Source organism: Neolamprologus brichardi, chromosome 14 (assembly GCF_056152115.1).
Source record: "Neolamprologus brichardi isolate AB-2024 chromosome 14, ASM5615211v1, whole genome shotgun sequence".
In the NCBI taxonomy this organism is placed as follows: Eukaryota; Metazoa; Chordata; class Actinopteri; order Cichliformes; family Cichlidae; genus Neolamprologus; species Neolamprologus brichardi.
The window spans coordinates 17,592,630-17,606,766 of record NC_142117.1 but is presented as its reverse complement, the minus strand read 5'-3'; the positions used below and the strand labels follow the sequence as shown (position 1 = coordinate 17,606,766).

General features: G+C 39.6%; 1 protein-coding gene across 1 annotated transcript; it reads right to left on the bottom strand.

Annotated features, from left to right (window-relative positions):
• Positions 1–8,936: 8,936 nt before the first annotated feature.
• Positions 8,937–11,586, bottom strand: mmp13b (matrix metallopeptidase 13b). Its single transcript, XM_006804662.2, has 11 exons — positions 11,494–11,586; positions 11,221–11,331; positions 10,899–11,026; positions 10,647–10,795; positions 10,413–10,538; positions 10,155–10,310; positions 9,934–10,054; positions 9,618–9,751; positions 9,375–9,534; positions 9,169–9,272; positions 8,937–9,084 (listed from the first exon to the last, which is right to left on the bottom strand). The coding sequence occupies exons 1-11, from the start codon at positions 11,584–11,586 to the stop codon at positions 8,984–8,986; spliced, it is 1,383 nt and encodes a 460-aa protein (XP_006804725.2). The 3' UTR covers positions 8,937–8,983.
• Between the last annotated feature and the right edge of the window lie 2,551 nt (positions 11,587–14,137).

Sequence of the window (14,137 nt, the reverse complement as noted above, 5' to 3'; positions counted from 1 at the left end):
AAAATCTGACTATTCTTACATCCTTTGACTGCTTTAATTCTTTGTGACGTAAGAATGGGAACAATTATTCTGTGTGCCGGCCGAGGAAATGAAACACATTCAAAACTGAACCACATGCGGGGAAATATTGTGTCAGTGTCTGCGCCGCATTTAACATTTTGCTCAGAAATCCAGTTTTTCATAGAAAGTGTGTGCAATATGTGCCTGACTCACAGCAAAGGGTGTGTCTCTGTAGGAAACGAGGGAAAGCTTAGATCTCTGTGGTTTGTGTCGCTTTCACAACTCAGAAACTTTATTTACACGCATGCACAGACACATACGGGCACGCTTGTGCTCCTGAATAGCTTTTAAAAAAAAATAAATAAAAAAAATTGGGACACGCACAAAGGTTTGTCAGGCTTATATGCCACAGTGCGCTGGTAACCTGCCAAGGAGGTGACAGCGAAGGACCCGAGCTGAGAAAGGAGAAAAGGGGGAAAGAGAAGTGGGTATCCGACACGGCAGCTTGCAGATTTTCTGTGTCTGTGTGTGTGTTTGGCAACAAGTGGTATCCAAGATGGAAAAACGTTACACTGTGCCCTGTGTTCTGTGACACTTTTGTTTAAACTACAAGAAAAAACAAAAACAAAGGGGGAAGAAAAGTGACTAATTAACGGATTTTCAGAGATTGCATCAGAGGCTGACCACATGTGTTACATCTTGAAAAATGAGCTGGAGAATACAGAGGGTTTATGGGTAAGTTTGCTTATGTCATGCAGTTCTAACTTGTGAGTGGGACCCTCGGTGGATTGATCCCACAGCACAAAACATTTCCAGATGTTTTTTTTTCTTCTTTTTTTCCCTGTCTTGTGTGATGCAGTGTTGTGTTTATACCTAAGGAAGCAATTAAAAAAAGAAAAAGAAAAACAAAGCAATCCCAGCTGTATTCAGTAGTGGCACAATAGCTTAAACCCTTTCAGAAAATCTCCCTTTGGTTCTATAATCATAACACTTATTTTAAGCATATAATCCAGTGTCCAGAAATGTTTGTGTGAAGTGTAATAACATGTTTAAGAGTGAAAATATAAATAAGACCTTGAGCACAAAGCTATCCTGGATGGAGACCATGTGTCCGTTTACACATTCCACCGGACGCCTAACAATGTTCCTCTGTGTCTTCAGGGGCATGCACAGATGTGTTGAAAAGGAGCAGAAATGAGCTGTCATGACATCTGTAAGATACATCACAGACTAGTACATCCTTGTCTCAGAAGGAAATGCACAGTGGAACATATGCTGCTTATTAATGCAAATAATCAGCCAGTGACACGACAGGAACTCGGCGCATGAAGTTCACGAAGTTTACACGGCGTTATCAAAACTGGACAGTAAAGGAATAGAAAAATGTTGCCCGGCCTGATGAGTCTGCAGTTTCTGCTGTGGCGTTCAAACAGCATGAAAGCCTGGATCCATCCTGCCTTGTATCAGCAGTTCAGACTGCTAGCGGTGGTTTTTGGACCCTTTGGTACCAACTGAGTAATGTGTAAAAGTCACAGCCAGACAGTATTGATGTTGACCATGTCCATCCCCTTTATGACCACAGTGTACTCATTGTCTGATGGCTGCTTCCAACAGGGAAACGCGCCATGTCACAAAGCTCACATCATATCAAACATGACAGTGACGTCACTACACCACAGTCACCAGATCTCAGTCCAGTAGAGCTCCTTTAGGATGTGGCATAGGGTAAATTCACATCGTGGATATGCAGCTCAGAAATCTGCAGCAACTGTGTGACGCTGTGTCAGTATGGACCAAAATGGAGGAACGTTTCCAGCACCATGTCGAATCTATGCTACAAAGAAATCAAGACGGCTCTCAACGCAAAAGATTCTCACAGATCGAAAAGCAACCAAGATCTTTCAGTTTGACGTTAAAAAAAATAAACTGGAGGTTGGTGACATTTATGGGTACAAAGAAAGTTAAGTTCCCATGAAGGTAAAAAAACAACAACAAAAAAAACAAAACAAAACAAAAGGAAACAAAAAACCCCACAGACCTATCTAAACATGTTTTATCTCATCTAATCTGTAGTCTGAAGTCACGTCATCAAGAGAAACAACCCTCCCCTCAGCTGATTTATCTCACGTTCTGCCTCTCAGATTCGACACAGCCACTTCTACCACTTTTCATTCTCTTTGTTCCTCATTGTAAAGCCCATAAGTTGTAAAACAATGGCTTTAAGCAGGATAATTAATATTTATTTGACTTTAGGCACAGTGGCGCAGGACACGTGAGTGAAGAATTCAAAAGGAAGTGACTTGTTTCTCTGCAGTGGTCTGGCTGTGAGATGTAATTACTTCAAAGCAGAGGGAAGCTTTGAACTGTGAATAATTAATTCAGGCAAGCAGAACCAGGGTGTTTTTATTAAGTACTCTGTTCTTGCTTGAACAACTATCAAACAAATGTAATTTGACCTTCCCGGAGAAATCCTCCAGAGAATCAAGCCATCCAAGCAACTAATCCACTTTTGCTTCATCAATGAGCCCATATTGCTCTGAACACTGCGAGGTTTTAACTCTTTATTCTCTCTTTTTTCAGTTTTCAAGTTTTCATGTCACAGCAGTAACATTTGGATGCTTTGAAATGCCCTCAGGCTTGTTGTGCTGCTGTAACAATAGGCACCAAGGTACTGTGTCAGCGAACTGCAGAGGTTTTGTTTTCCAGACAAACAAAAGATCCGCTCAACTTGTCACAGGCCACAAAGAGCTGCTTGTTTTTTGTTCTGAGAGCCACTAAAGCTGCTGAAGTTTGTACTGCTCCACAGCATTATTGTGAACAAATGACACAACAAAAATCACGTTTAAACTTGGATTGCCATGTAAAAAGGGGCGATGCTTCAAACAGCAGTCTGCAGCCGCTGTTGATTGGAAGCCTTTTACGCATGAGGTAAAGCTTGCTCTAAATCACTCCTCCGTGAAGCAACCGGCTAGCTGTGATTTGCTGATGTCTTCAGATCTTCAGATGCTCTTATGTATTTTTGCTTGTGCTGAACAGATGCCGTGAGTGCCGCTCAGACTGTTAAAAATACCTTCTTTATTTTCACACTCATCAGACACAGTGGGACTCGTCCACATGTCAGCAGTGCACGGAACAGGTCTGATTTTCAAGTGACCGTACGAGCTCATTTGTGACCCCAGATGCATATTTATATGCACCACTGAGATATTTTATTCATGATGATGGTTCCTCCTATAAATCTACAGCCACTGGACTATTGTTACGGAAACTGTAATTGCTCTGGGGTCATATAGTATCTGAACTTGGAAATGGATGATTAGTTATTTTTAAAAAAAATTTAGACTAAATCAAAGTATTACGAGTGTTTCAGTGCAAAATATTTGAAACATTCCTTGATGATAATCATGGTTATGCCCTGGACAGGTTACCAGTCCAGGCCTGAGCCTCCAAACACTCACTGCACCACCTATTCTCTTTCATCTAGTATTCAAACTCACATGTCGATGGATGACTTGGGGTTCAGTCTGTTGCCTGAGAATGCTTTGAAACACAGGGATTGAAGCGTCAACCTTCCTACCGAGCCCCACTCTACGTCCAGAGCCACAGCTGCACTTTTTCTTTCGCTTTAAGTATACAAATAATTGAAAGCCATGATTGGAACATTTTAGATTATTCCTAAAATAAAAGTAGTTAAAAAAAAACATGATTATACTTAACTGGTAAATGGCTACTTATATAGATTACAAGTACTGGTCTACGGCTTTCTACTCAATTTGAGCACTCAAAAGGCTTTCTACTACAATCACCCAGTCACACACACATATTTATACAGCACTCTTATCTATGACTAAGCGCTTTTATCTAGCATTCACATGCACTTACTCCAGTGGAAGCATTGGGGGCAATTCAGGGTTTAGTATCTGACCCAAAGATACTTCAACACAGGAGTCGGAGATTGATCGTCCAACCTTAACTACTATATTTACTCATTCATTACAGTAGCTAAAGTATTTATCTTATCTTATAAATGATCCCAATAGATAATAATAGATCGGTCTCGGTTTCAGTTGTGAATGAAGGTTGGCCTTTATTTTGTAAAGAGTTTCAGGTTGTGTTTCGTCCACAGCGTAGGAGCGTTTATGAGAGAAGATGGTGATTCTCCACGTTAAGGAAGAAATCCTGGATTGTATTACTCTCTCTGACAACTGAGTGCAATGATTACAAAGAGGCCCACATGCCAAATGAGAGCTGGAAACAAAAACAGCCTGCAAACTGTTTTTGTTTGTCATGAATAATGATTCTTTGTAAATGCAACGTTTTCACTTGTGGATTTGACTTTTAAACTCTTTCCTTTTACAGTGAATTTTATTTTGGATTCATTTATTATTGATAATTTGGCGTGGTATCCTGATGGGAGTTTCCCACAGTTCCTACATTAAAAGTTGTACACTTTTTAATTGCACCGCTGCTTGAGGTGAGGTTGTAAAAGTACATTTGCTGAAAACAAATATTTGAAGTAGCCTTTTAACATAATGTAATCTCAGAAGGCTGCTGCCAGCTATACCGCCACACCAGAGAGTTCAGTTTACTGAATTTACGACACTGCTTCAGCTCACATCCGGTCTGACTTATCACTTCTCGATAGTCAGCGTGGAGCAGAGTTGGATTTTCTCCACATTCCAGCATCCAGAGGGTGGAAACTTGCAGACGGTGTGTTTTCAGCGCTGCGCCGCTGAGCTTTGCAAACATCACGACTTCAGATTGTTTCTTTTCTATTTGTGGAAAAAGGAAGAAAAAGAACAACAAGCAAATGACAAGGTGGCCAGCAGCACACAGAAGGCTGCAGAAAATAAACACTGTGATACTGAACCAGCCAGTTCAGATGGAAATAAGCTGAACACACTCACGCACACACACACACACACACACACACACACACACACACACACACACACACACACACACACACACACACACACACACACAAAGAGAGAGAGAGAAGGGTTATATTTGCCATCAGCTAAAAGGGCCACATTTATCAACCTGATTATAACAGGCTCAACACAAACTGCTGTGTCGACGACGTCTTTTTGAGAAAATTAACATTTTCATCAGCCTCCTGGAGCGAATGTGCACAATTTTTTTTTTTTTTAAACAAATCAGTCCATTGTAGAGGCAGCAGGACTCTTGCATCACCTCTCTCATTATGGTGGTCTGGACGGAGTTTCCCACAGGAAAACGGATACATCCTGAGACGGCTGCCCTACTTCTCTCTCTCTCCTCCATCTGGTTTCCATCAGAAGCTGCTGGGGCTGCGAAGGTTTCCCCCAGAGGACACCACCTCTCTGATTTTTTTTTTTTTTGGGGGTTGATCTCTTTCAACTGTCTCTGTCCATTACCTTCAAGTTCTGATTAAAACCAAATTTCTGCTACACTCTGACAAACTGAAGCAAAAAAAAAAAAAAAAACCAAGAAAAGAAAAGGGCACTTCAAAATTAAAGATGGGTATGGATATTATGGTCAATTTGAAGGCTTTTGGAAGTTCAGTGCAGTGCACAAGCACACTGATGGCTAAACCACACCCACTTGAGTTTTGGCTGCTAGATGAGCAGTGGGGCCATGGGGTTAAACCTCCTGCTCTTCGGCCAACAGTATTTTCCAACCTGACCACTGGAAAGACATTAAAATTCAAGGCTATGATCTCCTCATTTGAGTCAGGTTCAAATCCTCGCTTCTGCATTTTGGATGAGTTGGTTCATATTAATGATTTTTGACTGCAGCGGGATCGGGAGAGGTGCCCAGCAGTGAGATAAAAAGGAGACTTACATGACCTTTAAATCCACACGGACTAAAGGGGACTTGATTTTTTTTGTTTGTTTTTTTAATGCTCGTCAGTTGCACTGCTTCCTATAAGTCAACAGCCAAAGTTGCTGAGATTCACTATGAGTAAGAGTGAGTCAGTAAACATCCAGAGACAAGAGGCTCGCTTGTTCAATTTCCCCCTGGGGAGTGTATGTATCCAAGAAAGTGAGCGGCTGTAAGTGCTTCATTTATCTATGCTGAGCAGGACTGGCTGTACTTTTTTTTTCAGTCCCTCTCTGAACATGATCTTTAGCATAAGGCTAGTGGAAAGGGAAGGTTTTCAAACCACTCCAAGTACAGGCCTGGAGTCAGCTCTAACAGCGGTTACTGAGCCTCCCTCAGCCTGCCTGTTTACTTAACAAGCTCTCTTGTTTAAACGATTTCTTTGCACTGATACTATCCAGAAATGATTACTTCTATTTATAACACAGAAAAATGTAAGTGGTTACATATTTTTGGACACACGGAGATAACTTGATAAAATTATTTTGATCATGCTTCTTTCAGCAGCATCCTCTGCATCTCTGTAAGCTGTAGAGGCAGCAGCACTCGGTTGGAAAACAGCTGGAGCTTTGGCGCTCATAGCTGAACATCAGAACACGCACACAGGATTTGTTAACCGGTGACGCAGCACACACCATCGCAATACTTTGGAAATGAGCAAATGAGGTGACTGCTTCACTGCACTGTAATTATGTCCACATGATTGAGCCTGTGGATTATCCTGCTTGGCTGGGACCGCACTGTTTCCTAAACTACAGCTAGATATACTTTGGTGACCTTTTCAAAAGTGGACAGCTGCAGTGGACACAAATCTTTGCTTTTCTTAATACTGCTATTCTTACACCCTCTATTCAGGTAGCCGGCTGTAACAGGTTGGAGGAGGAAGATAGTCTGTGTAACTGACTAGTTTGTTTGATTAACAGGAGCCAATGTTCAGACTGAACCTTGTTTGTTCTGAAAAACATTTTTTTTTTTCTGTACACTGAGGAATGGATTAGATGGCACTTTGTGGTGTAGAGACTGAAATCTAAGCAGCAGGTATTGACGTGGTTTAGCATATTAATTCAGCATAGCGGTCATTTAATCTGTCCCCAAATTACCTTTGGAAGTCTGATCAAATCAGCCTTTTTTATTCTGAAGTGGGCTGTGAAGCACTCAAGCCTTTAATAGGAGTGCCCTCTAGTGAAAAATATAAGCAACTGCATGTAAAAGTTTCAAAAGATCTTAATAAAGTGGACAGTGCCTGTGTTGTGCTAAAAACAACAACAGTTTTCCCAAAAATAGATTTTTTTTGTTATTATTTATTGTTTTTTCTGTGATTTTGAGTCATTTTGAGCCAGAAATTTGCACCATCAAAACTCCTAATGTCTTTTTCAAGATAGATCTGGTGTAGAGGGTGGCAGGAAATAGGATCACAGTGCTATAAAAATATTTTAAGTGGCCAAGATTGATTATAATGCAGGTTACTACTTGCAAAGCAGGTCATTTCTTTCTTTCTTTATTTTTTTTTATCTAATCCCGTCATGAATCCTATTCACTACAGTCTATTTATGAGTATAAGTAAAGAAATTATACATAAAACACATAGACACATCAGAAATCACTTTTTTGCACAACATGTTAAGACACAACACAACAAGTAAGTGCAATGCAGTTTGTCCTGAACAACACAAGCTCACAATGCTCTGCAAACTTGAATCATCTATTAGCTCACTCGAAGGCTCCAGGAATCATTACAGATGCCTGGAAAAGGATTATGAATAAACCTATTAACGGGTTCATCTGTCTGACTGCATTTCATTATGCATGGCCAGTTTGTTATAAGTAACCATGCAACAGATGTCCAGCTGCTTTTAGCTTTTTATCAGTTGAGCCCACTGATCACACCGCACTAACACAGTCTGCCAACATGTGGGAAGTTTATAACCACTGCTACTACCCCTTTTTAATATTGTACCATAATAATAGAAATAATAATAATAATTCCAGTATTAATCAAACTTTTCCAGCTTTATTTTAATCATTGTAATTTCAAGAAACTTGAAAAAAGGGAAACAATAGTTCAATTAAATACTGAGTTCACAGAGCAGTCGACCAGAAAGTCCAAAATAAAGCTCATAAGCTGCATCTACTTTCTGTAAGATGGACGGTCATATGTACTTCATCTGTGCCAGTTTAGGCTTCACCATGTGAGGATGAATACGCCAGGAGTATCCACAGCAAGGGGTTAAAATACAGCACGATGAACAGTACATGGTGAATTTACAGAGCTTTTATTTTGGTAGAGTTTGTTCACAGATTGTGTCAAGTTGTTATAGATTAGATATCGTGGTTAGACCTTTCCAGAGTGTTGAAGAACCTGATCAGGCTCATATTGCAGCTGTCTTTGAAGATTGTGGTTTCTCCTCTGAGCTCTGTGCAGCATCAAAAGTTAATGTGGGGGTCACACTTTTTTGGGGCATCGGGCCTCAGATTCACTTTCTTTGGGTTTGGACCTGTGGTTGATGGACATGTGACATTAATCTAATGTTTATGATAAAGAAGTCCTCAGTTTATCCCCAAGATAATCTTACAACCAAACAGTAAGTTTGGTTGTAAGATTCCTACCATAGAAGGGTCAAATTCTCAAATTCCTTCAATATGTAAGAAGTTTTTAATCCCCCCTGTGTACCACTATTATAATAATAATTAAAAAAACATGACCTCATTCATCAATAATCAAACTTTATTTGAATTAAGTAAAAAACTGAAAAAGTCAAAGGAAGCACAAAAACTGTTTGGTCAAATATTGAGTTCACAAAGCATTCAAAGAACTTTACCAGAAGATCCTGACATCCAAAATAAAAGTTGGGACAAATATATTGTTGTAAAATAAATATGAGAAAACATATCTATAGAATTTTCCAGCATTCTGTGTCCAGCACTATAGTTAAAATAAAAATCTCTATAAAGTTGAGTTCTTCCTTCTAAGCTCTGAAGTTTCCCTGCTCATACACTGGGCTGTCTTTCCACATTTCATTTTGATATGTATTTATGTGCATAGTTTGTATTGTATTTCTCAAAGCCTGCTTTAATTGAAATCAATATAAGTCGTCGCTGGATTCTGTGGTCCTTCTTATCAGCAGTTGAGAATGGAGTTGGCCCTTTGGATGCGAATAACCTTCTTTGAGTTGTAACTGTACTCAAACTGCATGTGTTCATGGAAGAAGTACAAGTATCCTGTAAAACAGAGATCAGTATCAGTACTGGTGGATAAAAATCGTACCTTTGGATGCTTCTACTCAGAGTGTGACTTTATTATACCATAGTGATAAGTAGCAGCGTCGACCTCATCCTCCATTCCAGGAAAGTCCTCCTCAATGGATCGTGGGTAGCCACTGTCCATGGTTCCTGTTGCTTCATCATAGCTGTGGGTGACACATAACCATTTAGTCATTCAACACTGTTGAGTCTGATCACTGACAAAGCTGCAGTGTGACCATTACAATTGCTCCTATGTCTCCACATACCTCCAGTAATCTTCATCGGTGAACAGCAGAGTTTTCCCAGTGTCTTTGATGTGCACGGCTGCATCTATTTTCCTGACGCTCTTGGGAAGACCAAGTTTATGAATGTATTTTGGGTAACCATCCACAAGGTTGTATCCATTCAAAGCCCACATTTGGATCCCTGGTGAAACGTGGAATAGGTTTACGATGTACACGCACTCTACTGTTTATTTAAGAAATGACCAGAAAGTGTGAACTACTCACCACTAAATATCATAACCAAATCCTTCTCTGGGTTCTCATAAGCTGCATCTACTTTTTTGGGAATAGATGGCCAAGTGGACTTAATCAGAGTCAATTCAGGCTCCACCATCTGAGGATGAATACGCCAGTAGTATCTGAAATGAGGTGTGAAAAAACAGCACGATGAACAGTAAAGAATTTACAGAGCTTTTATTTTGGTAGAGCTTAGGCAGAAAATGGAACTCTTGTTCACAGATTGTGTCAAGTGGTTATAGATTAGATATCGTGGTTAGATCTTTCCAGAGTGATGAAGAACCTGATCAGGCTCATGTTGTACCTGTCTTTGAAGATGATGGTTTCTCCTCTGAGCTCTGTGACAGCATCAAAAGTTAGCTCGGGGTCACACTTTTTTGGGGCGTCGGGCCTTGGTTTCACTTTCTTCGGATTTGGGTTTGGACCTGTGGTTGATGGACATGTGGCATTAATCTGCTGTTGATGACAACCAGTCCTCAGTTTTCCATAGGTTAAGCTTACAGTCAATCAGTACAGTACTCCTACCATAGAGGGCTTGAATTCCTTCAATGTCATCTTCAGCCAGCGGGTAGCCTGTAGTATAGGTGTAGATGGGGTACATCAGTGCGCCTGGGTCTGTGGAATGGGACATCCCCAGGGCATGACCCAACTCATGGGCTGCCACTATATACAGGTTGTAAGCTGAAAGAAAAAGATGTTGAATTCAAAATATTGTTGGATAATAGTAATTATCACTAGGAAAAAGTTTAGATATTGCTCAATATTCTTGTGGATAATTCTTACCCGATGAATCTTTGGTCCAGTGTTCATCCTCATCAAAGTGAGTGTCTCCTCCAATGCCTTGGCCAGGAGGGTAGGCATGAGCCAGCAGTCCATCAGGTCCATCAAATGGGTTGTAATCTCCATGCTCTTCAGAATAAAGGGTAGACAATGAGCAGGAATGCACTACAGCAACCCTTCAACACTTGTGTTCAATTCAATTGTAATATATCAGAATTCAATCAATAGTTTGTGTACCTTTTGATCCAAAGCTGATCATAATGTCTGCATTGCCCTCGTAAAGCTTCTTAAAAGTCAGAGGAGTAACGTCAGCCCAAACGTTGAGAGCCCTGCGGATGGCTTTGTCTACATCTGCTTTCTTCAGATCTGGTGTGTAGTTCACTATCCTGAAACATCAGAGGATATGAGGCAGGGGAAAGCTGGTGAATAAATTACATTTGAGCAAAAATACTTGTGTCACCTGTTACTTTATGGCACCTAAATGCATACCTGAATGTGACGTTGTTATTTTCCCATTTGAGGTGTCGAGGGAAGTGGTTGTACTCCCCAATGTCTGGAACGCCACATCTGGGCTCCTTCATCACTGCTAAAGTATTGTCATCTAGATTCCCTGTGACCTTTATAAGTAAAAGAGATAGTGGAGAATATGTCATGTGAGTACATATATCGTTTTGATTAACACTTTTGTTATTGTGAGCAGCTGAAAAGAAGCTGGATTCCCTGATAATATTCAACTTTTGAATGGTAAACTTTTAATACGGAATATACTTTTTTCATTTCTTTGGAAATTACTGGTTATATTTTGGAGTACCTCCAGTTTGAAGAATTTCTGCATTTCCTTGATCTTGGCTTGAAGGAAATTTGACGACGTCCGTCTACCTTGGAGACCACTTGGAAGGCCATAGAATCGATGAAGGTATTTCTGTTTGATACAGAACAAAAAACTGTGATGTGAAGCTCATTTAAAAATCAGAAAAGCTCCAGATCAAACATTCATGCTCATTGTAACAAAAACCCCCAGATAAAACAGAAATAAAACAGAAGCCAGTTGAAAGCTAGATAATGACTGAATAAGAGCTCTTACCTCAGCTAAAAGCTGCTTGTCAATGTCTTCAGATGACAGAGGCTTAGCAGAGGACTGGGCGGCCAGCGCCAGCAGCAGCACCACAGCGATCATACTTGTTGGCTCACAGTCGTTTACTGTGGCAAAGAAGCTCAGTGGGGTATATATACTGAGTTGAGACCACTTTTTTCCCCCAGCTGTTCCAAGTGATTCATGTGAAAGCACCTACCCACTTCCTCTTATGCCTGTTGAGAATGTGCTTGGGTCTGTAAAACTGCAGGGACTGTGGTTTGAATCTCCTTTGAACTCATAGTTTGATCACACATGTTCTATTTCCTGAATGACCACTACCTAAGACGTTTGGAAATCAATTTACATAGAAATGTCTATGCGTCAAAATTATGCAACCATGTGTTTGTTTTTCTCAAACGTGAGAAATTTTGAAGAGATGCGTTTTTTGGCAGAAAATACTGTCAGCCTCATTTTTATAAATACATCACATCAGTTGTTATTTTCTGTACGTCTTCTTCTTAGGTTACAGTAGATGACATATAAGTGGCTGACTATAAACAACAGGGGATTTTGTGAATTGTGGCCTCATGATCGTCTGGTCCTTATTTTAGCTGCACATGTTTACGGATGCATGACTAACAAACATAAAAAAAAGGATGTGATGAAAGCATAAACTTTTCATTTAAAATGTGATTTACATTTCATGTGACATCATGTGGTTGTGGGATGCAAATGTCCTGCATTTGCTTTGGTGAAATCAGCTCATTTAGATGGACAGTACTGTGCAAAAGTCTTAACCTACCCCTCGATTCTTTCTTTTTCTAGGAAAATGGGAGATGGTAATATGTCTAAACACTTCTTGAAGGACATTAAAAGCTCTTCTTGGGATGTTGGCTGCCTTTTATTCTGTTCTCTGTCAAGAATCCCACACTGATTCAATAATGTTATGATTCAATAACGTCCAAACTCTGGGGAGGCGAGTCCGTGACTGACAGCGTTCCATTGTGTGTTTTTCCATCCAGGCATGCTTTTACTGTATTGACAGTGTGAATAGGATCATTGTGGTGCTTAATAAATGAAACCATGCCAACCAGACACTTTCTTAATGATTGCATGCCATTGTGTGGATCAAAATCAGACTGTCTGTATTCATAATTCCATCAAGTTTGACAGGATCTCCCATGACCCGCCTGAAATGTAGCAACAAACCATGATAAAGCCTCCAACGGGTTTTATAGATGGCTGTAGACACTCACTGTTGGACCTCTTTCTTGACCTCCTCCATACATATTGACAATAATTGGACCAAAATCTGAATCTTTCATACTTAGATTCATCACTCACGTTCTTTCAAATACTATTCATCTGCTGTCAATTATTTTTGTTTTGTTTTTTAGACTAATAATTCATCTTTTTCTGTCCTCTGCATGTCCAGTTTCCTTTGAGGACACACCCGACACCATATTGAGATATGCCAGGTTTTGGGCTATTACTAAGTTAGCTGGTCCAAAAAAAAAAATGCTATTTAATGCCCGTCAAACTCTGTTATCTTAGGAATTTTTCATGTATTGAACAAAAGAAATGGCAACAAATGATGTGCCTTTGTGACAAAACTGTTCTTTTGCTAAGTTGTCTTTTGTGCTGAGTAAGGTAAATGTTTTATGCTTCTATGCTTTTATGATTCATAGATCAGTGTTATGTCGTTAAAGATATTCCTCTGAAAATGGTGAGGTCCAAGAACTGGACAAAAAAATTCTCAGGAACTGCGTAGAGGATTTTTTCATAGCTGAGGTAAAAACGTTGCACATTAAAATGAGAATATTTTATTGTTATGATATATAAATAAATAGAATCATATAATTAAAGAGTCAAGATTACCAAGGTTTTATTATTCTTTTTATCATTAATACAACATTTATTGTAAATTGAGATTTTTAACCATTGCTCTAGGATTGCTCTGGGATCACATGCAGCTCTGTTCCCCATCTCCAGTTATGACAGTGCTTTACTTTAGCTATATATGGACCAGTCATGCCAAGGCGTGTATGTATTCTTTTTTTTTTTATTTTGGATTTTATTCTGTTCCACTTCATTGGTATTTTCATAAATAATTTCATTATTTACACTCTTAGTAATGCATAGAGGTTAATTTATACATCAGCAAACGTAGCAAATTTCAGTATAATGGAACCAATAGGAGTTGGTCTCTATGGGAACTTTCTAAACATTTAAAGTTACTCTGTGTAACTGTGTAAGCGGTCTCTAGCGGCATATGTAAAACTTGATTAGACAGAAGGGAGATGTCCTTCCCACCCACTATGTTCAAATACGGTCGGGGAACATGGCCACTTCCACAAACGGCATAAGTTGATGTGGATGCATAAGTTTGTTGGAAGATGCAATTACATGCTATTCTATGTATATTTATATACATAGAATAGCATGTATATTTTTTATTTAGAATAGCATGGCTTTTTCTGTTAAATAACATATAAACATTACAGACTGTACCTTTAAAGGTCCTCAAAGAAAGTACAGACGTGCTGGCTATTAGCCTACTATTACTATTACATCCCGCTATTGTCTATGAGGGGTAACAAAGCTTTTGTAATTATTTGCTTCTTGTGCAACAGTGGAATTCTTTAGGCAATGA